Source organism: Myotis yumanensis, unplaced genomic scaffold (assembly GCF_028538775.1).
Source record: "Myotis yumanensis isolate MYYU_CA2020_CCGP unplaced genomic scaffold, mMyoYum1.0.hap1 SCAF_23, whole genome shotgun sequence".
Classification (NCBI taxonomy): domain Eukaryota; kingdom Metazoa; phylum Chordata; class Mammalia; order Chiroptera; family Vespertilionidae; genus Myotis; species Myotis yumanensis.
In genome coordinates, this window is record NW_027223774.1 from 2598292 (window position 1) to 2622172 (window position 23881).

Here is a 23881-nt window from a genome sequence, read left to right on the forward strand (position 1 = left end):
TACATTTGTTCCTCTTTTTTTCCCCCATAACTCCCCTCCTCCCAGTTCCCGCCCCACCCACTGTCCTCATCCATAGGTGCACGATTTTTGTCCAGTCTCTTCCCGCATCTCCCATTCCTCTTCCCCCCCCAAAAATAGTCAGTCCATTCCCTTTCTATGTCCCTGATTCATTGTAATCACCAGATCATTCTGTACATCAGATTATTTATTCACTTGATTCTTAGATTCACTTGTTGATAGATGCATGTTTGTTGTTCACAATTTGTATCTTTACCTTTTTCTTCTTCCTCTTCTTAAAGGATACCTTTCAGCATTTTGTATAATACTGGTTTAGTGGTGATGAAGTCCTTTAGCTTTTTCTTATCTGTGAAGCTCTTTATCTGACCTTCAATTCTGAATGATAGCTTTGCTGGATAAAGTAATCTTGGTTATAGGTTCTTGGTATTCAGTACTTTGAATATTTCTTGCCATTCCCTTCTGGCCTGCAAAGTTTCTGTTGAGAAATCAGCTGACAGTCGTATGGGTATTCCCTTGTAGGTAATTGAGTCTCTTTCTCTTGCTGCTTTTAAGATTCTCTCTTTGTCTTTTGCTCTTGGCATTTTAATGATGATGTGTCTTGGTGTGGTCCTCTTTGGATTCCTTTTGTTTGGGGTTCTCTGTGCTTCTTGGACCTGTAAGTCCATTTCTTTCACCAGGTGGGGGAAGTTTTCTGCCATTATTTCTTCAAATAGGTTTTCAATATCTTGCTGTCTCTCATCTTCTGGCACCCCTATTATTCTGATATTAGTGCGCTTGAAGGTGTCCCAGAGGCTCCTTACACTATCTTCACACTTTCGGATTCTTTTTTCATTTTGCTTTTCCGGTTTGGTGTTTTTTGCTTCTTCGCATTTCAAATCTTTGACTTGATTCTTGCGCTCCTCTGGTCTGCTATTGGGTATAATATTCTTTATTTCAGTCCGTGTATGCTTAATTTCTAGTTTCTTTATCATAGCATCGAGGGTCTCATTAGTTTTCGTGAGGTTCTCCTCAAGTTTATTGCAAGCCCTCAAAATTGCGTTTTTTAGCTCCATATCCTCCATTTCTGTCATGTTTTTTTGTCTCCGCATTTTTTATGCTTTCTTGGTGCACCCCCTTGTGGTCTTTGTGCGCAGTCTTGTTCTAGTTAAGCCTTGATTGTTGTAGTTAATACTAGAGGGATTTGACCACCAGGCCGACTGGCTGTGAGAATCACCTGTGTCTGCCTGGGAAAACTTCTGTCCTCTGGGGAGGTGCTAATCTAGCCTTTGCCTGAGGCGATCCGGCAAATGGCTCTGCACAGGGCTTGGGCGGGGCGGGTCGCAGGGGATCAGCAGGGCGGGCGGAGGGAGCAGTTATGGCTGCTCTCAGTCCCGTTCCCAGAGGCTCTGCTTCTCAGAACCCCGGCAGCCGCTGCAAACTTCGGAGAGAAAGCTGCCCTCAGGTTCCAACTGATGCCGGACAATCCCGCTTCTCCCATCTGAGTATGAGTCCCTAGAGACTCGCCCGGATCTGGAGCCCAGAGTCTGAGACTCACTCCCGACCGAAAACAACAACCGCGCCCTCAGCCACCAGCCCGCCCCGCGTGCGCACCTCCGCACCTTTAAATTTTCCACACTGCGCCTCCTCTGTGCCTCGGGATGCTGCTGTCTTTCCTTCTAGTTGAAGAGTCTCTCCTCAGCCAGCTTTCCTGTGGTTCTGGGTGATGTCTGTTCCGTCTTTTAGTTGTATTTTTGAAGTGGTTGTTTGCGGCAGCAGTCTCCAGTGTTTACCTATGCCGCCATCTTGGTCCTCCCTCCGACTCTGTCATTCTCAATGCTGGGAGGTGGGCAGCAACATCACATTAGGGCTGAATTCAATTTCTCCTCTGACTACAACTGTTGGGCAATATTTGTAAGTATCCGGGCCGTGTAACCAACCTCAAAGAACGATGGATTGGACACAGTGTTCATGAGTAGGTAGGACTCTAGTAAGGTGCCAGCATCTTCAATTATTGGGACACTGTTGCTATTGATGGTACTGAGAAAGTGTCTGGTCATTGCCCCTGGCTCCTGGCACTGAGCTCCTAAAACCCTGGGCATATCGTGAGTGACAAGTGTCTTTGGGACGCTGATGAAATGGCTCTTGGCTGAGGGTCCTGGAGAGTCAGGATGGGGGCTGGTCCCCAGAAAGACCAAGCTGATCAGAGGGTTGGAACCTTCAGGCCCTAGAAGGAGGCAAGAGCAGGAGGAGCCTGAAATATATCTCTCCAACCAGAGTCCTGTGTGCAGGGACCCCTGAGCCAGCGGGACAATGACGGCAAAAATGAGCCCTGATATCACCCAGAGAATGATACCAAAACTCCTACACAAACACAGTAACAGGCATCATATCCACAAAAGCAAAGAAACAACAAGCACCCAGAAGAGAAGTTCTGAGGGCCTGACCCAGACCTGAGCCTTGGATGACGAGGGGCCTGGAGATGTGATTCATTAGAACATGTGACAAGGCCTGTGTGTCCCTGTGAGCACAGGTCCTGGTGGGACAGGGAACACTGAGGGACAAGGTCAGAGGAGCAGAGAGGTGACCCAGCCAAGGAGTGACTATGTCAAAGCCCACGATGCACTGAGCACCACCTGAGCATAGGCCCCGACCACATTTCATTCTTACAGCCTCTCCTGTCCCCCCTGCAAAGAGCACAAAATACACAGGAATCTGCAGAATCCTTGGTGCTTCCATTTATTTCCACTGAGAAAATAATTAATTAAAGGGTCTCCTTTAATTACCCATCACCAGTCACGCCAAGAATTAAAACACGAGGTCAATCCACAGTGTCATTTCAATACAAAGCAGGAAGTTGCAGCTCAGAGCACCAGGGGGTAAAGGCAGGGATGGGGAGGGCCCAGCCCGCCTCTGCTGACAGGAAAGTGTGGGGAGCAGGACGGGCCAGCCCCCAAATCAGAGGTTCTTGAGTCAGGAAGTGGGAGCGTGAACATCTTCCATCACTCAGTCCCCACAAGGCAGCTGCCTCACGCTGTGGAGGACAAGCATCATGAACACATTCAGGTCAGTGGCTGTAACTGATGACATTCTCAGAGTCCACTTCATGCTCACAGTGTCCCACAGACTCTCCACCACCCAATCCTCCCCTCTGCCCTCCCCACCTCCCTATGACAGGGTCTCACCTTTACAAGCCGAGAGAGACAGATCACAGCCTTGGCCGCTGTCACTGCCTGGGGGCGGGGGGGGGGGGGGGACACACCAGGACGGGGTCAGAGCCCCAGGGCAGGAGACTAAGGAGGAACTATGGGAGGGGGGTCCCCCATGGGCTCCCATCTGCACTGTCACAGGGTCTCAGGGGTCACCCCTCCATACTCACTGGCAGCCTGAGCATAGCTCCCTCCTTTCCCACCTGCGGGAAGAAAATATCCCGTGAGAGACCAGGGAGGAGGCAGGGGCCATGACGTCCTAAAGGAAGCCCTAGTCCTGAGCCCCAGAGAAATTTCCAGAACCCTGTGTATAGACACAGGGCAGGATCAGGAAACCTGAGGGCAGTGCATATGCGAGGACTGGACCCACCACCCTCCTGGAGGTCTGTGCTCAGCAGGGACCTGCCCTCTGATCTGGGGCTGCTGGGAGCGGGGTCCCCACCACCAGCATCATCAGGTGATAAGTGGGTCCCTCATTTTCCCACGGGCCTCGCTACGGAGTATTTGTGAGCACAAAGAGCCCCACACTGGCCATCACACGTGTGGGGATGGTGCTTCCCATGAATGAGGCGTGACACACGTCTACTTGGGCTTGAACCCCCAGTGGGACAGACACTCAGACCCCACCCCTGCCCACCTGAGCACCTCCTCCCCCACATCACAGCTCCAGTCACAACTACCAGCAGAACCAGGCCCCCAGCGATGCCCATGATGATGAAGATGAAGGTCTTAGAAGGCAGCTCTGGAAGGAGAAGGGAGGGTGAGGGCCCTGACCCCAGGCCTCAGTCCCGACCCCACTGAGGTCCCCCAGGGCCCCTACTGCCCTGAGAAGAGGCTCTGTGCCCAGAGCCCCTCCTCACCCCATCTCAGGGTCAGGGGCGCGGGCAGCCCTTCATGCTGCACATGGCACGTGTATCTCTGCTCCTCTCCAGGGGGCACCCCCACGGCCGCCCACTTCTGGAAGGTGCCGTCCCCCGCAGGCCTGGTCTCCACCAGCTCCATGTCCTGGGTCTGGTCCTCCCCGTCACGCTGCCAGGTCAGGCTGATGTCCGCAGGGTAGAAGCCCAGTGCCCAGCACCTCAGGGTGACCTCAAGCTCAGAGACGGGGTGGTGGGTCACGTGTGCCTTTGGAGGGTCTGAGGGGAGGAGAGAAAATGCAGGAACTTTGCATCCGCCATGGACACTCCAGCAGCAACCATGTGACCATCCTGAGAGTGGACAGACACCTGGGTGGGGGAGGGAGTAAACAGTCCACACACCAGCCTGGAGAGAGGAACCTAATGACCCTCTAGTATTAAGAAAGTTCTAGAATCAGAGAGACACAGCCCAGGGCAGGAGCAGGTCTCTGAGGGGCGAAAAGGGATTTCTGGTCCTGACCAAAGTGGAAGTGATGTGACTCAGAAAAGCTGGGGTGAGGCCTCAGACACAGTGGGTGTGGGCAGCGCACAAGGCCTGAGAGAGAAGGTCCCCGTGGGTCCCAGAGCCCCTGCAGGGCCCATGGGAACCGCTGATGCGCTATTTCAGGGTGGTCTCCCTGCACCCCAGGAGAGCCTGCACCCCTTACTGTCCTTGAGAGGAGTGGGGTCCCTCTGGTACCTGACCTGACATCCAGGGGTCTGCCTCTCTGACCCAAGGAGGGGTGTCTGACACTGACCCCCTGTCCTGTCTCCTTGTAGGAGCCCCAGCCCCGGGGAGAGGGGGCGGCCCCAGGGCCCTGGTACCTGCGCGCTGCAGGGTCTCATTCCCTTTTTCCAGGTGAATGCGGAGCCACTTCACACACAGACCCTCCAGGTAGCTCCTCCAATCCTCTGCCACACCAGCTGCCTCCCACTTGCGCTTGGTGATCTGAGCCGCCATGTCGGCCGCGGTCCAGGAGGTCCGGTCTTCATTCAGGGCGATGTAGTCGGCGCCATCGTAGGCGTATTGATAGTACCCGCGGAGGAGGCGCCTGTCGGGTCCCAGGTCGCAGCCAACCATGGTCTGGAGGGTGTGAGACCCTGACCCCGCCCCGCGGTCAGCCCCGCGCCGCCCGCCCTGCGGGGACTGAATCTAAAACTGAAAGTGAAATCGGGTCAAAGTCCCCCGGGCTCCTCCCGGGTGGGGGCCGGGCGGGTCCCGCCGCCTCGGGGTGACGCTCGGACCCGGACCCTCCGGCGACGCCGGCCGGTCCGTGGGGAGGGGGGTTGTGACGGGCCCGGCGCGAGCCTCACCGTCCTCGCTCTGGTTGTAGTAGCCGAGGGCGATCTGCAGGTTCACTCGGAAAGTCTGTGCGTTGCCCTTGGCCCTCAACGTGTTCCGGTCCCAATACCCCGGCCTCCTCCGCTCCACCCACGGCTGCTGCATCCACGGCGCCCGCGGCTCCGCCCTCGGATTCGGGGCGTCGCTGTCGAACCGCACGAACTGCGTGTCGTCCACGTAACCGACTTCGAGGTACCGGGGCTCCCCGCGGCCGGGTCGGGACATGCTGGTGTAGAAATACCGCAGGGAGTGGGGGCCTGGGGGGCGGACGGAGGGCAGGGCCGGGGCTGGACACGCGCCTTCCCGGCCCCGCGCCCCCGCCGGGTCCCCTCGCTCCTCCCCGCACCGCCGCCCCCTCCGACCCCGCACTCACCGGCCCAGCTGGGGGTCAGGACCAGCGCCCCCGAGAGCAGCAGGAGGAGGGTGGGGGGGCTCATGACTCGCATCCTCCGCGTCCGGGGACCATCTGAGTCCAGGCGCTTCCCGGGAGGAGTCATAACCGTGAGCTGCGGGGACGCTGATTGGCTGCTCTGGAAACCGCTTAGCCAATGGGAGTGAGAAGTGGGGCCGCGTCTTGGGAGAGGAGAAGTGAAACTAGGGCGCTGGGGAGTCCGCACCATGGAGCTGCCCCCCCAGACTCTGTCCCCTCCTGAGCCCTGAGCGCAGGCCTGGGCCCTGGAACTCGGTCCTGCCCCTCCTCCTGCGCGGGGCGCCCATCACACTGTCCCCGAGGCCTGGCCCAGGCGCTGTGCTGTTCAGGGACTTTCCAAGGTTTTGGTGTCCCCATCTCTGTGCGGCCTCACACACAGGCAGGCGCCCAGATAACCTTGTTTATGTGGTGACGTCATCATAGTGACCCCTCACGGAGTCACACAGGGTGAGACAGTTACTAATCCATGTCGCATGCTCACTGCCTATGAGATGCTAACAGAAGTCATGTGTTTTTCAAATATATTTTATATTGATTTCAGAGAGGAAGGGAGAAGGCGAGAGATAGAAACATCAATAATAAGAAATAATCATTGGTCGGCTGCCTCCTACACGCCCCACACTGTGGATTGAGCCCACAACCCAGGCATGTGCTCTTCTGACAAAAAGTTGAGGTGTGACCTCCTGGTTCATAGGTCAATGTTCAACCACCGAGCCCCGCTGGCTGGGGAATATTGAATAGTTTCTGTTCTGTTGTGTCGCAGTCCCCAGGGCTGAGTTGCTGGGCGGCTCTTGTCCTCATGCAGGTGATGTAAAGTGATGCCTTGTGTCTCTAAGTCCTAGAGACCTTCCCGTGCTGATGCATTTAATCACATCATCAAAGCTCACAGGTGTTGCTGTTCCCACAGAGCCCCCTAGAAAAGCGTGTCAGCACTGGGAAGCGGTCTAGCTCACGTGGTGGGACACACCTGTTCCAACATTCTGGTTTCTCTTGGGGGCTGACATTTTATCAAGACAACAGGCCTGTCAGTTGTCACCTGCCAGGTGATATCTCCTGAAGGAGAAGCTCACATTCATTTTTCAATTGGACATGAATTTTCCAATTCACCAAATCTCAGCAATCCCAGTGTCTGTGTCATTCATTCTTTTAAGTCAACATGGGCCAGGCCGGGTGTGGCTCAGTAACTGAGCATTAACCTATGAACCAGGAGGTCAGGGTTCCATTCCCTGTGAGGGCACCTGCTGGGATGCAGGCTAGATCCCCAGTGAGGGGCGTGCAGGAGGCAGCATCTATCCATGAATCTCTCCCTTCATGAATGTTTCTGTCTTTGTCTCCCTCTCAGTTCCTCTCTGAAAGCAATTTTATTAAAAAAGCAAACATGGTGCAGGGCGACACCTGGGTGTCCCTGGACTCGGGGGGCAGGGCAGCCGGGTGGTGCTGGGAAGCTATGAGAGCCAGGAGCCCTTGTCCGGAGCCTCCGCCTCGGGACCGATTCTAGGATTGGCAGGAGATGGATGAGTGCCATTGGATGACCGCTCCCCTGCAATTGTTATGGCTCATAGAGGGTCTCGGGCCTGGTGGCAAGTAGATCTCAAACATTTCATCTGACCTGTTGGCCTGGAGCCCAGACCAGCCCTGGCTGGAAGACCCATCCGCATAGGAGACCAGCTGGTCCTGGAGGAAGACTAAGATGAGACCTCCATCCCCAGTGAGCAAGCAATCCTTGAATTTTCCAGAGAGACAGGTATTGATCTCATCCAGGAGCCGGAACGGATGTGGCCAGGCCAGCCATGATGAGCTGCAGAGCAAACGGTCCCAAGGCTCCGAGAGGGAATCCCCTTCACTCTGTACGGGAGCGGCTTGGGAGTCCCCGGCACAGCCAGGCCACAGTGAAAGGGCCTCTGCAGGCCCCTGCTGGGCAGCCTGAGCGGCGGGGACACAGGAGCCCCTGGAGCGCTCTGCACGCAGCCCCCTCCCACCCGAGTCCCTGCACAGGCGATCTCCAGAGCTCGTGGCTCTCCCAGAGCAGCTCCCAGAGGCCACCCGGATGGCCATGGAGGAGGCGGTGGCTCAGGAACTGGAGCAAGAGCAGAGGTGGTGCCTGGAATGAAGCGGGAGAAGGTGCAATAGCTGCGGCAGAGGCTGCAGCAGGAGGAGGGGAGGGCACTTCAGCTTCGACAGTGGAAAGAGGAGCCTCTGAGGCCCCTGCAGGAGCAGCTGCAGAAGGCCACTGAGGAGGAGGGCACTCAGATGAGAGAGGAGGAGAGCCGGAGACTGGCCTGGCTCCGGGCCCAGGTCCAGTCCAGCGCAGAGGCAGATGCGGACCGAATCAGGGCCGAGCACCAGGCTTCCCTGCAGAGGCTGAGAGAGGAGCTGGCGTCCCTTTAGGAGGCGGAGAGGGCCAGCTTGTAGCAGGGCAGCCAGCGCAGGCTGGAGCGGCTCCGGGGAGAGATGGAGGCTGCGGAGAGGCCCTGAATGCCGAGAAGGAGAAGGCCCGGCAGCAGCGGAGGGAGCAGTTGGAAGGAGAGAGGAAAGAGGTCTCGGCAGCGCTGGAGACAGAGCACAGGGCTGAGCTGGCGCGGCTCCTGTCCTCCTTGGAGGCCAAGCACAGAGAGGCGGTCTCCAGCCTCCAGAGGGAGGGAGAGGGGCTCAGCAGAAAGAGGAGGCCTGGCGGCAGGAGAGCCTGGGTGGGCGGGGCGGAGAGCTCCCAGCTGCTGGAGGGCCAGCAGGAGCTCAGTGGCCTCCTGAGAGAGAAGCGCTGGAAGGTGGAACAGGAACACCAGGGGAGGATGGACAAGATGGAGGAGGAGCACAGGCCAGCCATGGCGGAGGCAGAGAGCAGCATGAAGCGAGGAGAGGACACAGCGGGCCACGTTGCTGGGGCACCTGACTGGGGAGCGGGAGCGCCTACGCAGGACCCACAAGCGGGAGCTGGAGGCCGCGAGGCAGGAGCCGGCCAGGCAGCTGGAGGGCCTGGGGCTCCGGCACCGGGAGCAGGAAAGGAAACGCCAAGATTTAGCGGTGGAGCTGGAAACCAGAGCCAAAGAGGTCAAGGCCAGGTTGGCTCAGCTGGAAGTTCAGGAAGCCACCGCCACCCATCCACACCCGAAAGGGGCACAGCAGGAGCACCCGCACCTGCTCCAGTCAAACCGGCAGCTCCGAGGGAGTCTTTGCGAGCTGCGGGCCCACCAGCTGGAGCTGGAAGCCTGGGTGGACCCGCTGCAGGCTCAGGCCCAGGGCCTGCAGAAACGCATCAGTGACCCGGAGGCTGAAGCTCAGAGGAAGCAGGAGGCGCTGAAAGAGCTGGCGGCCGAGGCAAGCAGTGCTTCCCCCTGTTGTGAGCCGGACCTCCACGTCGTGGAGGACCTGAAGACACCCCCTGGCACCAAGCAGACCAAAGAGGCACCCCCTTCTGTCTCCCAGAGCCCCGAGGTCGCCGACTCATCTTCGGACAGCTTCTGGCACTTCCTCGGACAGCTTCCGGCACGACCTCTCTGCCGAGGGGGTGGCTCTCCGCAGGGCCAAGGCCTTCCTGGTGGGCAGACACGCTCCGTGCGCAGGCGGCAGGCAGCCCTGAAAGCCGCCCAGCAGCACTGGGGCCATGAGCTGGCTGCCGCTCTGGATGCGCCAGAAGACCTGCTGGGCACCAAGGCTCTGGGCGATGACGTGCGCCATGGCCTGGAGGAGGTGGCAGCACCTGGGGGAGATGCAGTCTGCCATGCGGAGAGGCCGCGACCTGCTGCAGAGGAAGGAGGAGAAGCTGAGCGAGCTGGAGGCCCCTCTGCAGGACGAGGCTCTAGATGAGGACCCTCTGAGAGGGCCCCCCTCCAAGAAAGTGGTGACCTTTGACCTCAGCGACACGGAAGACACTAACACTGGAAGCTCAGAGTCCACGCCCCTGCCTCATGGCAGCCGGGCCAGCCCCGCCTTCCCCCACAAGATCCAGTACTTGGACAGCTCCCTGCGGCACCTCAGCAGCCAGCTGCACCAGGTCCTCAGCCTGCTGGGCACCCAGCAGCCCCTGCTCCTCACTTCTACCCCGGCCGCCCCCGCCCCCCTCCCTCCGGAGGACCCCACCCCCAGGCTCTCCTCTTCAGCCACTCAGGCCCTGGACGACTTCCTGGTGGAGAAGTGGCCCAAGTACTTCCCAGCTGGGAGCCCCAGCCCTGCAGCGGCCTGTGCCCTTGGAGAACAGGCTGGGCTACTGTCTTGTCAGGGAGCAGCTCCGCCTCCTGCAGCCTCCCCACCCCCAGGTCCCTGAGGTGGGCAGCGCCGGCCTGCAGGGCATGATGGAGGCTGAACGGCGGTGGCTGGAGCACTACAGGAAGGACCCCACGTTGCATCTGTTCTCAGTGCCCAAGCCAGCAGCCTCGGGCCTCCTGCCGCTGAGCCTGGATGAGAACAACAGGCTGCAGGTGAACCGCTGCTGAGGCCTGAGCGGCCGTGTGGGCCCCCGCACCTCCTGCACCCAGGCCAGGGGCCGAGGAGGGGCCTGCACCCGCTGCCTCGGATGAAGCTCTACAGCGGGGGAAGCGGGCTGGGTGGAGAGGATGGCAGAGCTGAGAGCTATGAGCCACCTGCAGTGACCACGAGCAGACTGCAGGGTGACCGTGGGACGTCTATGAGCCGTGATGATATGGCAGCGCTGATGTGGTGCCCCCGGGACATGGGCACCTTCGGGGAGGGGGCATCACCGGGGTTGATGTCAGAGGCCCAGGGATCCCTGTGGAGCGAGGTGAGCCTTCCCCTGCCTGCAGGGCTCCGCACAGTGATGCACAGTTGGTCCTCACTCCTTGAGCAAGGCCCCCGCGTCCTGTGCCCTGTGCCCTGTGCCTGGGACGCTGTCTCTCCAATACCTCAGCGCGTGAGCTCAGGCCATTTATCTCTCTCTTCTCTCCTTCTTCCCTTCTTTTTTAAAACGTCCCCTTTTCTTGCGGTCTCTGTTTCTCCTTTGACTATCTCAGGATTGGGCCCAGCCCTGCCCGAGGGTGCTGGGGCCCCCCTTCCCTCGGCCCCTCTGTGCTGTCCCCAGGGCACCCTTCCCTTTGCTGGGCTCCGCGCAGAGCCTTCCCCGTGGCTTCTCAGGTCTGCAGCACACAGCTCAGTGAGAGCCGCCCGGGAAAGCCGGGATGGCGCTGGTGCTCTCGCCTCGCACCCCCGGGTGCATCCACGTGTGCTTGTTTCTAGCTGTTTCCTGCTGTGCCCACCCTGCTCAGCCGGGAGACTCGGTCTAAGGAGGTGGGGGCTGGGCCGGAGCGGGGCCTTAGAGGGAGGGGTCTTGTGCCCCAGGAGCCACTGCCGATCTGCACAGCCCCCTGCACCCCTCTCACAGTGGCCCCGGGGTCCCCAGACACGTCTCTGACATCTGTCTCGTTGTAAAGAAAAGAACACGCCCTTCTTCTTGCCGGGAAAGCTGTGGGGCTGCCCTGGCCTCTATGCAGGGGTTGACCAACTCTCCACCCTCCCGCCACGAACTTCTTAGTCCCGGAATAAGAAAGAAGACCCGATGCTTTTATCCACCCGCAGGCTCGGCTCCGTCTGCCACACAGAAAACGGTCCGTGTTGTTCTGTGGCTGATCCTGTGGGACTAGCGTATGTGTCGCACCGTCTCTGTAACAAGCCTGTGTTTATACATCAATTAAATCTCTGCTGGTCCATTTTCTAAAAAAAAAAAAAAAAAAAAAAAGGAAACAGGGGATTCCATGAGAAAGAGGCTACCCCCTCACGCACATGAACTCACTGCAGGTTATGAAACTGCAGTGCAGGTGGCACAGGAAGGGGACAGTGAATCCCCATCACCCTCAGCTCCTGCACCTCCAGCTCTGTTCCTCCTCTCACCTCCCCCCTCGCTGGCTCAGGACACTGGCACCCTCGGCATTGAGTTCTCAGGACCCCGTTCCCTCATCTGTGACACAGGATGGTGACAGGGGGTCAGGGAGGGGCAGGGGGTTGGGAGCTCCGGCCTCTGGACCACACAGCTCTGACCTGGTGCAAGGTCACTGAGGAGTGAGCTCAGTGCCGCCTGGGGATGTCGCTTCCCACTCTGTGCCTTTTCTTCCTCCTGGAGGAGAGGAAAGTGGACGTGAATACAGAGCAGAGGTCAGGGGTGCTGTGACCACCATGTGCTCTTCATGCTCACTGTGCTCACACGGCTGGGACATGTGAGTCCTCACACAGAGTTCATAGGAGGAGCAGAAGCCAGGGTGATGGTAGATGTGACTGGTTTCCTGGTTGGATCATCTGTGGCGACCTGGGATGAGAGGATAAAACATTACAATGTCCAATGGGAAGAACAGACCCGGCATGCTGCGCCAGGCAAACTGCTTCTGAGACTTGGCCAATGGACATAGTCTCTCTAGGGATTTCTCTCTCTCCCTTTCCTGCCTCATGTACACAAAGCAGCGCTCACACTCACAGTACTGGAGACACACAGAGAGAAAAGAGCCCCAACCTCCCAGAGATGCCGAGACAAGGGCACCCCCTGCAGGATTTCAGGAGGAAACACACATCGTCCTCATATAAGGCCTGACCCCACAGACTAAGATCCTCAATGAATATCTGTGTGTGTGAGTGTGTGTGTGTGTGTGTGTGTGTGTGTGTGTGAACGGATGTTATTTTATGTCAGAATTTTGAAGTTATAACCCAACGTCTGCTCATCAATTTCATCAATTGTTTAATTGCACCCACACCGAAGCCTACACCTCCCTCACATAGCTAAGCTGCTCACTGGCCCCGTCACCCCAGGCTTGGCTCAGATCCCAAAGGGAACCCTGTGCTCAAGTCCCTCACTGTCGGGGACTCTAGGACACAGAGAGGTGCAGGAAGCGCAGCATTGGCGGGAATCCCGCCCTGGGACACCCCCCAGCACATCCCCCTCTCCCCCCACCCAGCAGAGCCAGCAGAAGCGGCTCAGACACAGGTGGGTCAGCGCCTGTCCTGCCCGATGGGACGACCCACCCCAGTTCCATGTCCCCTCCTGGAACCACACTCCTCTCCTGATTTCTGCCCTGAGATAAGACGCAGGGTCGGGTCTCTGCCCCTGGCGCCTGGCCCTGAGCTCCTGAAACCCTGGGCTTCTCCTGAGTGACAGGTGCCTGTGGGATGCTAATGAGGTGGCTCTTGGCTGAGGAACTGGAGGCTTCAGGGTGGGGGTTGGTCCCCAGAAAGACCAAGCTGATCTGGGGGCTGGAACTCTCGGCCTCAGGGCCCAACCAGTGGGGACAGGGGCTGGAGTTCAAGTTCCATCACCAATGGCCCACGATCCAATCAATGATGTCCACGTAGTGAAGATTTTATAAAAAGCCCTTTACCATGGGGCTCAGAGAGCTTCTGCAGCAGTGGCCACACCCACATGCTGGTGGGCATGGGGTGACACATGCCGACTCCCCGAGACAGAGGCCCCTGCACTGGGGCTCCTTCCCCACCTTGACCCCCTGTCCCCTTCATCTCCCTGCTCACTCGGGTCCATGTGATAAAGGGTGAGAGTGAGCCAGCGTTTCCCAGAGGGCCCTGAGTTCATCCAGCAGATCATGAGCTGGCTGGGGAGCCCTCACTAGTGTGGCCGCGCTGGTCAGAAGGGCAGGTCACCTGGGGAGGGGAGCCTGAGCCCGGGGTGAGGGGTGAGCGGGGTCCTGTGGGACAGAGCCCTGCCCTGGGGGCGATGCTCACTCCCGGGGGTCCCGTGGGAACAGAGCTGAATGGCGGGGACACAGATGGAGTTGGAGAAGCAGAGCCTGGGTGAGCGAGGGACACCCCTCCCATCGCACAGACTCAGTGAGAGACCCGCCCTCCTGCCTGTCACTCACCGTCACTTGTTCTCCAGCCCAACCTCCTGCCCCCTGTGCACTCAGAAGACCCCGCCTCAGCTCTTTGTCCCAGAATTGGAACCGGCCCTTCTTCCCGCCTCTCAGCCCACCTGCCGCTCTTCCCACACGAGGAGAATCCACGCGGGAAGAGTCTGGTGGGCGGCAGGGACCACGTCCCTTCATCCAGAGGGAAGCCCACGTCCCCCCAACTTTCGTGCATCAGGACCCGAATTGAGGCTCCCCCCTCAGGCGACCGCATACCAGGCTCTGACTCCAACCAGGTGAACCTGAGAGGCTGGGGCTGGCGGAGAGCACTGGGCAGGGGCGAGAGTGGCAGGAACAGTGTCGGGACCTGGGGCAGCGGAGACAGCCGTCCACCCCTACCCCCCACCCCCATAGGCCAGGGCCAACGCCAGGGAACACTCGGCGGGGGGTGGGGGGGCGGTGGCCCTGTGGCCCCCCTGGACTGGGCTCCCCCTGGCTGTGTGGCCTCAGCCTGACCTGTCGTGAAGATTTTATAAAAAGCCCTTAACCATGGGGCTCAGAGGGCTTCTGCAGCAGTGGCCACACCCACATGCTGGAGGGGACAGGGTGACACACGCCGACTCCCCAAGACAGAGGCCCCTGCACTGGGGGCCCTCCCCCACCTTGACCCCCTGTCCCCCTTCATCTCCCTGCTCACACGGGTCCATGTGATAAAGGGTGAGAGTGAGCCCAGCGCTTCCCTGAGGGCCCTGAGTTCATCCAGCAGATCATGAGCTGGGTGGGGAGCCCTCACTAGTGTGGCCGCGCTGGTCAGAAGGGCAGGTCTTCCCACACGAGGATCCCACGTGGGAAGAGTCTGGTGGGCGGCAGGGACCACGTCTCTCCATCCAAGAGGGAAGCCCACGCCCCCCAACATTCGTGCATCAGGACCCGAACTGAGGCTCCCCCCTCAGGCGACCGCATACCGGTCCTGTCAGAGCCCCGGTCCTGTCAGAGCCCATGGGGCGCAGGGCTGTGTGTGAGGCAGGAGAAGTGGGGTCCATGGTCCCCAACAGGGGGCACATCTGTGCGTTTCCTGAGAGCAGGTTAGAGACATGCTGACCCGGACCCGCTCCCCGAGTCTCCCTCTGACGCCCCCGGGGCAGGGACACCGACAGGCCCCTCCCAGCCTCACGCCCATCAGTGACCACAAGGCCCCCCTTTGCTTTCTGGGGAAAAACACACACACCCTTTCCCTGTGGGGGAGGCCCGTCCCCGCGGGCGCTGTGCTGACCTCAGCGGCTCCCCGACTGGCTGAGCCCCGCACCCCTTGTGGGCTCCTCACCCTCAGCCCCGCCCCGCCCAGCTCAGGGAACTGGGCGCCAGACCAGGGTCTCCTGCAGCCGTCCCCGCAGGGAGGCGCCCGCGGCCTGGGATGTCCTGCGCGGGTTCCTGCTGCTCCACATGGGACCCAGACCCGCGGCCTCGGCCCCAGCCTCGCTGTGGACCCGACGCCCCCCCTCGGCCCGGACCCCGGAGTCTCAGCGCATCACCAGGCCTCCTGCGCCCCGGAGAGTGGGGCCTCGGGACACAGGGACAGGACTGCAGAGCGGGCGCGGGTCTGGGGGGGGCGGGATGGGGCGCTCCGCGGGTCCTGGTGGTCCATCCACCTTTTCTCCTGCAGCCTCACTCCCTGGGGGGCCGCGTCTGTGTTTAAGGCCCGAGATGTCCTTTCTGTGCGTCGCCGCCCAAGTCTGTTTCTCCAGCGACACCTCTCTGTCCTCCAGGCTCATGTCCACCTGCCAGTCACCCGGCTCCTGGTTTCCAGCAGACACCTCCCCCCAACATCTCCTACAACCAACGTCTGTGACGCCCTCCCCCCATGTATGCTGCTCCCTGCGCCTCCCCATCTCCTCTGACTGCAATTCTATCCTCCTCCTTCCACCCAATGACATTTCTGGTGACAGTGCCCGCTCTCTCCCAGACCCGGATGGATCCATGAGGAATGCTGTCCAGTCCTCCTCAGAAGGTTCCAGAATCCCACCGGCCCACTATTCCCACCGCTCACCCCGAGGAGGGATCTTCCGCCAGCACCCCGCAGGCCCTCCCTTTCCTCAGCTGCCCCCCTCGCCCCCAGGTCTGCCCTCAGCACAAAAGCCACAGGGGCCCTTTCAGGGGGCGTCACCCCAAGTCCCTCTCCTGCTCCAAACTGTCCTGGGATCCACCTCCCTCAGCACAACCCCCACCCTCCACCCCCTCCCTCAGCACAGCCCCCGCCCTCCACCCCCTCCCTCAATACAGCCCCCGCCCAGGTGGTCCGCCCCCCTCTGTCTCAGCTCCATCTCTCTCTGCCCCATCTTCCACCAACCTCCTGCTCCTCCCAGAGACCAGACCCCTCCTGCCCCAGGGCATGCCCACTGCAGGTTCCCGCCTGCACAGACCTTCCTCCAGGCGGCCTCCTGGGCCATGACCCCCAATCTCTCCTCAAGGTCACCTCCCAGCGAGCCCCACACTGACCACCCGGTCAACAGCCGCCTGCCCTGACCCACAGCCCACACCTGGGTCCCCTTCCCGTGGTGTTTCCCAGAACCCTTCCCTCTCTCACCCTACCCCTTCCTGTTCACTGGCTCTTACACACTCTGTGCCCCACACGCCTGCCCACGGGCTAGCAGATCTCCCATCCCCCTCAGTGAGGCCCCAGAGTCAACCCCAGCGCTCACATCTGTCACTCAACCAGCCTCTCCTGCAGGGGGAGCCCCTCCCCGTGCTGGACACAATGTCCTCATGGCTGTGTCCCCAGCACAGCTGTCCTGGGGCGGCTGCACCTCCGGGTGCCTCCGGGGACGTCACTGCACCTGCACTGCCCCCAGGGCTGCTCCCCTAAACCTGCAGCTGCCTCTCTCCCCACATCCTGGGGGTCCACTGGAGGCTGGAGAGGGGGCAGCGGGCAGAGCACAGTCCCAGCAGGACCTGATCTCAGAGGAGGAATGAGGGGACCCTCCTCTGTGCTAACTCCACAACCTGGTTCCCCAAAAGTTCAGGGAAAGAACATGAGACCCGAGAAGGAGGCAAGAGCAGTAGGAGCCTGAAATCCATCTCCCCACAGGCGGGGTCCTATGTGCAGGGACCTGGGCCTGTGGGACAATGACGGGCAACATGTACCCTGTGTCAGACGGGGACACCCAGAGAATGAGACCAAGATTCACACACAAAAGCAATAAGACACATAATATCAAAAAAAAAACAAAAAAAACAAACAAACAAAAAAAAACAAGTAAACAACACCCAGAAGATGAGGTCTGAGGGCCAGACCCAGGGCTGAGCCCCTGCTGACCTGCCCCAGGAAGACCTCGCTGTCCATGGTCCTGGAGATGCCCTGCATTAGGACACGTGACAAGGCCTGGGGGATGTGTGTCCCTGTGACCACAGGTCCTGGTGGGACAGGGAACACTGAGGGACAAGGTCAAGAGGAGCAGAGAGGTGACCCGGCTGAGGAGTGGCCACATCAAAGCCCACGATGCACTGAGCACCACCTGGGCACAGACCCGACCACTCTCTGTCCTCACAGCCCCTCCAGTCCCACCTGGGACAACCACAGAAAACACACGGTTCTGGAAAGCTCTTGGTGCTTCAATTTATTTCCTCTCAGAGTTTAGGATCTTCCCCTTTAATTAATCCCACACCATTCCTGGAAAGTAATGAACAAACAAGGTCACATCCAGAAACTCATTTCAATATGGAGCAGGAAGTTGCAGCTCAGCTCCCCAGGGAGTAAAGGCAGGGATGGAGAGGACCCAGCCTGCCTCCTCTGACAGGAAAGTGTGGGGAGCAGGGATGGCCCAGCCCCCCAATCAGAGGTTCTTAAGTCAGGAAGTGGGAGCGTGAACACATCTTCCATCACTCAGTCCCCACAAGGCAGCTGCCTCACGCTGTGGAGGACAAGCATCATGAACACATTCAGGTCAGTGGCTGTAACTGGTGACATTCTCAGAGTCCACTTCATGCTCACAGTGTCCCACAGACTCCCCACCACCCAGTCCTCCCCTCTGCCCACCCCTCTCGAAAGCAGGGTCACACCTTTAGAAGCCGAGAGAGACACATCAGAGCCCTGGCCGCTGTCACTGCCTGGGGGGGGGGGGGGCGGGGAGACACACCAGGACTGAGTCAGAGCCCCAGGGTAGGAGGCTAAGGAGGAACTATGGGGGGGGGGGTCCCCCAGGGGCTCCCGTCTGCACTGTCACAGCGACTCAGGGGTCACACCTCCATACTCACTGGCAGCCTGAGTGTAGCTCCGTCCACTTCCACCTGCAGGAAGAAAACATCCCTTGAGAGACCAGGGAGGAGGCAGGGCCATGAGGTCCTAAAGGAAGCCCTAGTCCTGGGCCCCTGAGAAGTTTCCAGAACCCTGTGTATAGACCCAAGGCAGGACCAGGAAACCTGAGGGAAGTGCATGTGCGGGGACTGGACCCACAACCCTCCTGGCGGTCTGTGCTCAGCAGGGACCTGCCCTCTGACCTGGGGCTGCTGGGAACGGGGTCCCCACCACCAGCATCATCACGTGATAAGTAGGTCCCTCATTTTCCCACAGTCCTCACTAAGAGTAAGTGTGAGCACAGAGCCCCACACTGGCCATCACACGGGTGAGGATGGTGCTTTCCATGAATGAGATGGGACACACGTCTACCTGGGCTTGAACCCCCAGTGGGACAGACACTCAAACCCAACCCCTGCCCACCTGAGCGCCTCCTCCCCCACATCACAGCTCCAGCCAAGGCTCCCAGCAGAACCAGGCCCCCTGCGATACCCATGATGATGAAGATGAAGGTGTGAGAAGGCGGTTCTGGGAGAAGAAGGGAAGGGAGGGTGAGGGCCCTGACCCCAGGCCTCAGCCTCAACCCCACTGAGATCCCCCAGGGCCTTGCCTCCCTGAGGAGGCTCTGTGCCCATAGCCCCTCCTCACCCCATCTCAGGGTCAGGGGCTCGGACAGCCCCTCGTGCTGCACATGGCATGTGTATCTCTGCTCCTCTCCAGGGGGCACCCCCACAGCCACCCACTTCTGGAAGATGCCGTCCCCCGCAGGCCTGGTCTCCACCAGCTCCATGTCCTGGGTCTGGTCCTCCCCGTCACGCTACCAGGTCAGGCTGATGTCCGCAGGGTAGAAGCCCAGCGCCCAGCACCTCAAGGTGACCTCACGGGCAGAGATGGGGTGGTGGGTCACGTGAACCTTTGGGGAGTCTGAGGGGAGGGGAGAAAATGCAGGAACTTTGCATCCGCCATGGGACACTCCAGCAGCGCCCATGTGACCATTGTGAGAATGGACAGACTCCTAGGGTTGGGGAGGGAGTACACAACCCACACACCAGCCTGCACAGAGGCTCCTGGAGGACCTCCTAGTCTTTAGAAAGTTCTAGAATCAGAGACACAGCCCAGGGCAGGAGGCAGGTCTCTGAGGGGAGAAAGGGGATTTTTGGTCCTGACCTGAGTGGAGGCCATGTGACTCAGAAAAGCTGGGGTGAGGCCTCAGACACAGTGGGTGTGGGCAGTGCACAAGGCCTGAGAGAGAAGGTCCCCGTGGGTCCTAGAGCCCCTGCAGGGCCCATGGGAACTGCTGATGGGCTATTTCAGTGGGGGTCTCCCTGCACCCCAGGAGACCCTCACCCCTAACTGTCCCTGAGAGGAGGGGAGACCCTCGGGTACCTGACCTGGACATCCAGGGGGCTCCCTCCCTGACCCCAAGGAGCGGTGTCTGACACTGACCCCCTGTCCTGTCTCCTTGTAGGAGCCCCAGCCCCGGGGAGAGGGGGCGGCCCCAGGGCCCCTGGTACCTGCGCGCTGCAGGGTCTCCTTCCCTTTTTCCAGGTGAATGTGGAGCCACTTCACACACAGGCCCTCCAGGTAGCTCCTCACACACTGTGCCACATAGGCCGCCTCCCACTTGCGCTTGGTGATCTGAGCCGCCATGTCGGCAGCGGTCCAGGAGGTCAGGTCCTCGTTCAGGGAGATGTAGTCGGCGCCATCCTAGGCGCACTGACTGTACCCGCGGAGGAGGCGCCTGTAGGGTCTCATGTGGCAGCCTCTCATGCACTGGTAGGTGTGAGACCCTGACCCCGCCCCGAGGTCAGCTCAGCACCGCCCACCCAGCCTGGACTTACTCTAAACTGACAGTGAAATCGGGTCAAATTCCCCGGGGCCTCCTCCCGCGTGGGGGCCGGGAGGGTCCTGCCGCCTCGGGGTGACGCTCGGACCTGGACCCTCGGGGCGACCCTGGCCCGTCCGTGGGGAGGGGGGTCGTGAGTGGCCCTGCGCGGCTCACCGTCCTTGCTCTGGTTGTAGTAGTTCAGGGCGATCTGCAGGTTCTCTCTGAAAACCTGCTCGTTGACCTTGGCCCACAGCGCCTCCTCCTCCCAATACCCGAGGTCCTCCTGCTCCACCCAGGGCTGCTGCATCCAGGGCGCCCGCAGCTCCACCCTCTGATTCAGGGCGTCGCTGCCGAACCGCACGAACTGCGTGTCGTCCACGTAGCCGACTTCAAAATACCGGGGCTCCCCGCGGCCGGGCCGGGACACACTGGTGTAGAAATTTCTTAGGGAGTGGGGGCCTGGGGGGCGGACGGAGGGCTGGGTCAGGGCTGGACAAGGGCCTTGCCGGGCCCCGCGCCCCCTCCGGGTCCCCTCGCTCCTCCCCGCACAGCCGCGCCCCCCCACCCCACACACACACTCACCGGCCCAGCTGGAGGTTAGGACCAGCGCCCCCGAGAGCAGCAGGAGGAGGGTGGGGGACCTCATGGCCGGCATCCTTGGTGTCCTGGGACCATCTGAGTCCAGGCGGGTCCGCGGAGAGGTTATATCATGGAAGGCGGATTGGCTTCTCTTGAAACCAGACACCCAATGGGAGTGAGCAGTGAGGCATCGTCATGAGTATCCGGGAAGGGGGAGTCAACAGGGAATTTGAAATGGAGAAAGGAAACCCCAGGGAGAAGGGGAACCCCCAACACTGAGCTGCTCTGCTCCAGACTCCTCCCTGTGGCTGAGACCTGAGCGCCAGGCCTGGGCCCCGCCCCTCCTCCTGCAGGGGGCGCTCTCTGCCCACTGTCTCCCAGAAGGAGCATCAGGCTGGTGCTCTGAGCTCCACTTCACCCAGAACATGGAAGCGGCCCAGCAAAGCTGTGGATATTTCTATGAGTGAGTAACAAGGGTCCCTCAGGCACAGCCTCAGGGGGCCATGGGCTGGTAGTGGGCATTGGCACTGAGTTGAATTGTGGGAAATGCTGTTGGTGTCTGGGAGTCCGAGGCCTGGGCGAGTGGGGGAACCTCCGTCCGCATCCCACGTGGACGCTGAGTGAGAGCAAGCAGAGCTCCCCACCCCATGTCATTTATGAGTCCCTTGTTCTTCTAGCCAAACCCGAGAGCCTGCAAAGAGCTGCTGACCAGTGATGTTGAGCATCGTCATATCTTTGGGCCATAGGCACGTCCTCTTTCAGAAGCGTCTACTGAGGTCCTTTGCACATTTTTTTCTTTTCATTTATTTTTTTAAAATAAATCTCTTTTTTTTTTTTTTTTCCGGGAGAGTAGGGTGGAGAGGATGTGACTCTGAGATGGGAGGTTGTGCGCCGGCCACTTCTCCAGATAGCTGGCGGGGGTGGAGACTGACTTAACATTTCCTGAGGGTGCATTTCCCAATCCACACAGGAGAAATCCTGTCCCCTCATCACAGATGAGGACAACAGGGCTCTGCAAAGTCAGGTGACCTGCCATGGCCAATGGCAGAGCCTGGATGGAGACTATCTGTGGGTCAGATAGTGAATGCCTCAGACTCTGTGCGCCATGTGTTCAAGGTACCAACTCCTGCCCCAGCCGTTGTGCCCACAGAGCAGCCTGGGTGAGACATACATGGTGGCTGTGCTGTGTTCCAATCACACTACATCTCATGAGCAGGACGGTGGCTGGCTGTGGCCCCTGGGCTGTAGTGGCTGTCCTCTGCTAGGGGTGCTGAGCCCTCCCCTGTCAGCCCTCACCATGGCTAGTACTGGCCATAAAAGACAAGGATCTCTTCCCTCTGGTGCCAGCATGGATGGACCGGGAGAGTATTATGCTAAGTGAGATAAGCCAGTCAGCGAGAGACAAATGCCGTGTGATCTCACTGACACGTGGAATCTAATGAACACAGTAACTGACCAACAAAATAGAAAGAGCGGCCTGGATGGTGGAACAGACTGACAGCTGTCAGAGGGGAGGTGTTGGAGGGCCGGATGGAGAAGGTGAAGAGATTAACCAAAGAATATGCATGCATAGCCCATGGGCACAGGCAACAGTGTGGTAAGGGGGGGGCAGGGGCCACATGGTAGCGGGCTAAGCGGGTGCTGGGGGCGGGGAAGTGATGGGGACATGTGTAATATGTCAACAATAAAAATAAGGTTTAAGAAGTAAGATGTAAAACTCCCCTGGACTCTAACTTCCCGTTCCTTCTAGTGCCACACTGACCTGTGTCGGCGCCTCTTCTCTGAGCTCTCACAGGGCCGATAAAACACCGTCTTGTTCATCACACCTTCTGTGCCTCTAAGTGTGAAAGTACAGATGTGTATTATCTTTTTTTTTAAATATATTTTTATTGAATTTTTACAGAGAAGAAGGGAGAGGGATAGAGAGTTAGAAACATCAATGAGAGAGATCGATCAGCTGCCTCCTGCACAGCCCCCAGTAGGGATGTGCCCGCAACCCAGGTACATGCCCTTGACCGGAATGGAGCCTGGGACCCTTGAGTCCGCAGGCTGACGCTCTATCCACTGAGCCAAACCGGTTCGGCAGATGTGTATTATCTTTATCCTAAAATAGCACCAGTGGGTGGTAAGTCTCTGATGCTCTGTAACTGTTAAATAAATTGTGGGCTTGGCCGGGGCACTTCGTTCTGTAGAGCAACAGTTGCAAGCCTGTGTCCCACGGAACACTGGTGGTCCGTGAGGTCCAAAAGGTTGGTGACCGCTGCCTTAGAGCATTGTCCCGATGCTCCAAGGTTTGTGGTTTGATCCCGAGTCAAGGCACATACAAGAATCAATCAATGGATGCTTATGTGAGTGGAACAACAAATCGCTGTTTCTTTCTCTCTCCCTTTCTCTCTCTCTCTCTCTCTCTCTCTCTCTCTCTCTCCCCCTTTCTCTCTCTCTCTCTCTCTCTCTCTCTCTCTCCCCCTTTCTCTCACTCTCTCTCTCTCTCTCTCTCTCTCTTTCTCTCTCTCTCTCATCAATAAATTTAAAAAAATTTTAAATTTCAATAAAGAAACCTAGGGTTTCCCAGGATCTGCTTCAACATCTAAGTACCCAGCAACTATTTACGCAACGTGTGCTGGTTACACCGCATTAGATGGAACCATGGTTTCAAATGACCGCTCCAAAGCAGAAAGAAATTGCAGATAAAACTACAAGTCCATGAAGAGCTTGAGTTCAGGAGCTCACAGGCCACCGTGTCCTGTTGTCAAACAGTCTTCGAGCTGGTTGGGATACAGCCGAGAACAAAGCAAATGTCCCATCCTAATGGATTTCGCTTTCACTCTCGGGAGATAAACAAGACCTGAGCTAACCGTATATTGTGGCCAAGTTGAGTTATTGTGACAGAGACTGTGTGAACCATAAAGAATAACATATAGGCCCTGGCTGGTGTGGGTCAGTGATTAGAGCATCAGCTCCAACCCCAATGGGCCCGTTTCAATTCCTGGTCAAGGGCAGGTGCCTGAGTTGCAAGTTCCATTGCTGGTCCTAAGCGGGCATGTGCAGGAGGAAACCAATCGATGTGTCTCTCTTACATCAATGTCTCTCTCACTCTCTCCACTCTCCCTTCCACTCTTCCTTCCACTATGTCCAAACATCAACGGGAAAGAATTTCTTCAGGTGAAGATCAACAACAACAAAAGAACATTATTGGGCCCTTCCCAGGAAAAAATTGCCGACTCCTACCTCCGACAGTAAAACCTGCTGCGGACTATTGTCTTGGTTCTGTAAGTGTACCAGGATACGTGGTTATGAGTGCTCATGTGGGGCGTGGCCATCAGAAGCCTCTCAGTCTTCTCAGGCTTCCTGGTCAAGGCCACATTTAACCCAAGGCTTGGAGGAGGTAAGAGAGGGAGTCATCCAGATCAACAGAGGGCGCCTTCCAGACAAGTAAACATTCAGTGTAACTGGTTAATGTGGGAGCAGGCTGCTCTGTTCCAGGTACAATAAGAAGGAGAACACGTGGTGAGACAGGGAGCA

General features: G+C 58.8%; 4 protein-coding genes and 1 pseudogene across 7 annotated transcripts in view; 2 read left to right on the plus strand and 3 right to left on the minus strand.

The window, feature by feature from the left end:
• The window catches only part of LOC138999548 (patr class I histocompatibility antigen, A-126 alpha chain-like), a 375823-nt gene that overhangs the window by 268802 nt on the left and 83140 nt on the right, over positions 1-23881 (plus strand). The window lies entirely within an intron of this gene.
• The window catches only part of LOC138999553 (patr class I histocompatibility antigen, A-126 alpha chain-like), a 42654-nt gene continuing 21481 nt past the window's right edge, over positions 2709-23881 (minus strand). Inside the window, exons 7-8 of one of the 3 annotated variants that reach the window (XM_070401708.1) lie at positions 17718-17765; positions 2709-3028 (exon numbers count right to left, since the gene is read on the minus strand). In XM_070401708.1, the coding sequence (XP_070257809.1) occupies positions 3024-3028; positions 17718-17765 (53 nt within the window). In that variant the 3' untranslated portion in view covers positions 2709-3023. Of the gene's footprint in view, positions 3029-17313; positions 17570-17717; positions 17766-23881 lie in introns of those variants that run through there. The other 2 variants (XM_070401707.1, XM_070401706.1) reach the window with 2 other exon arrangements.
• LOC138999576 (class I histocompatibility antigen, Gogo-C*0202 alpha chain-like) lies at positions 4997-5906 on the minus strand. 2 transcript variants are annotated; one of them, XM_070401732.1, is made up of 3 exons: positions 5815-5906; positions 5414-5698; positions 4997-5151 (listed from the first exon to the last, which is right to left on the minus strand). In XM_070401732.1, the coding sequence occupies exons 1-3, from the start codon at positions 5885-5887 to the stop codon at positions 5093-5095; spliced, it is 417 nt and encodes a 138-aa protein (XP_070257833.1). In that variant the 5' UTR covers positions 5888-5906; the 3' UTR covers positions 4997-5092. The 2 variants fall into 2 exon arrangements, with proteins under 2 accessions (XP_070257833.1, XP_070257834.1); XM_070401733.1 differs by lacking the exon at positions 4997-5151 and adding an exon at positions 5170-5258.
• On the plus strand, positions 7250-10301 carry LOC139000170 (centrosomal protein of 164 kDa pseudogene; annotated as a pseudogene).
• Positions 18770-20551, minus strand: LOC139000172 (class I histocompatibility antigen, B alpha chain-like). The gene is made up of 4 exons (XM_070402464.1): positions 20363-20551; positions 19779-20239; positions 19467-19659; positions 18770-18876 (listed from the first exon to the last, which is right to left on the minus strand). The coding sequence occupies exons 1-4, from the start codon at positions 20433-20435 to the stop codon at positions 18770-18772; spliced, it is 834 nt and encodes a 277-aa protein (XP_070258565.1). The 5' UTR covers positions 20436-20551.

Excerpts from the sequence above, each read along its gene's own strand:
- LOC138999576 (XM_070401732.1), bottom strand. The coding sequence starts at position 5,887 with ATGCGAGTCATGAGCCCCCCCACCCTCCTCCTGCTGCTCTCGGGGGCG. Across the intron at positions 5,699-5,814 it reads CCTGACCCCCAGCTGGGCCG|GCCCCCACTCCCTGCGGTAT; the intron begins GTGAGTGCGGGG and ends TCCGCCCCCCAG. Across the intron at positions 5,152-5,413 it reads CTACAACCAGAGCGAGGACG|GCGCCTCCTCCGCGGGTACT; the intron begins GTGAGGCTCGCG and ends GGGACCCGACAG.
- LOC139000172 (XM_070402464.1), bottom strand. The coding sequence starts at position 20,435 with ATGCCGGCCATGAGGTCCCCCACCCTCCTCCTGCTGCTCTCGGGGGCG. Across the intron at positions 20,240-20,362 it reads CCTAACCTCCAGCTGGGCCG|GCCCCCACTCCCTAAGAAAT; the intron begins GTGAGTGTGTGT and ends TCCGCCCCCCAG. Across the intron at positions 19,660-19,778 it reads TTAGAGTAAGTCCAGGCTGG|GATGGCGCCGACTACATCTC; the intron begins GTGGGCGGTGCT and ends CAGTGCGCCTAG.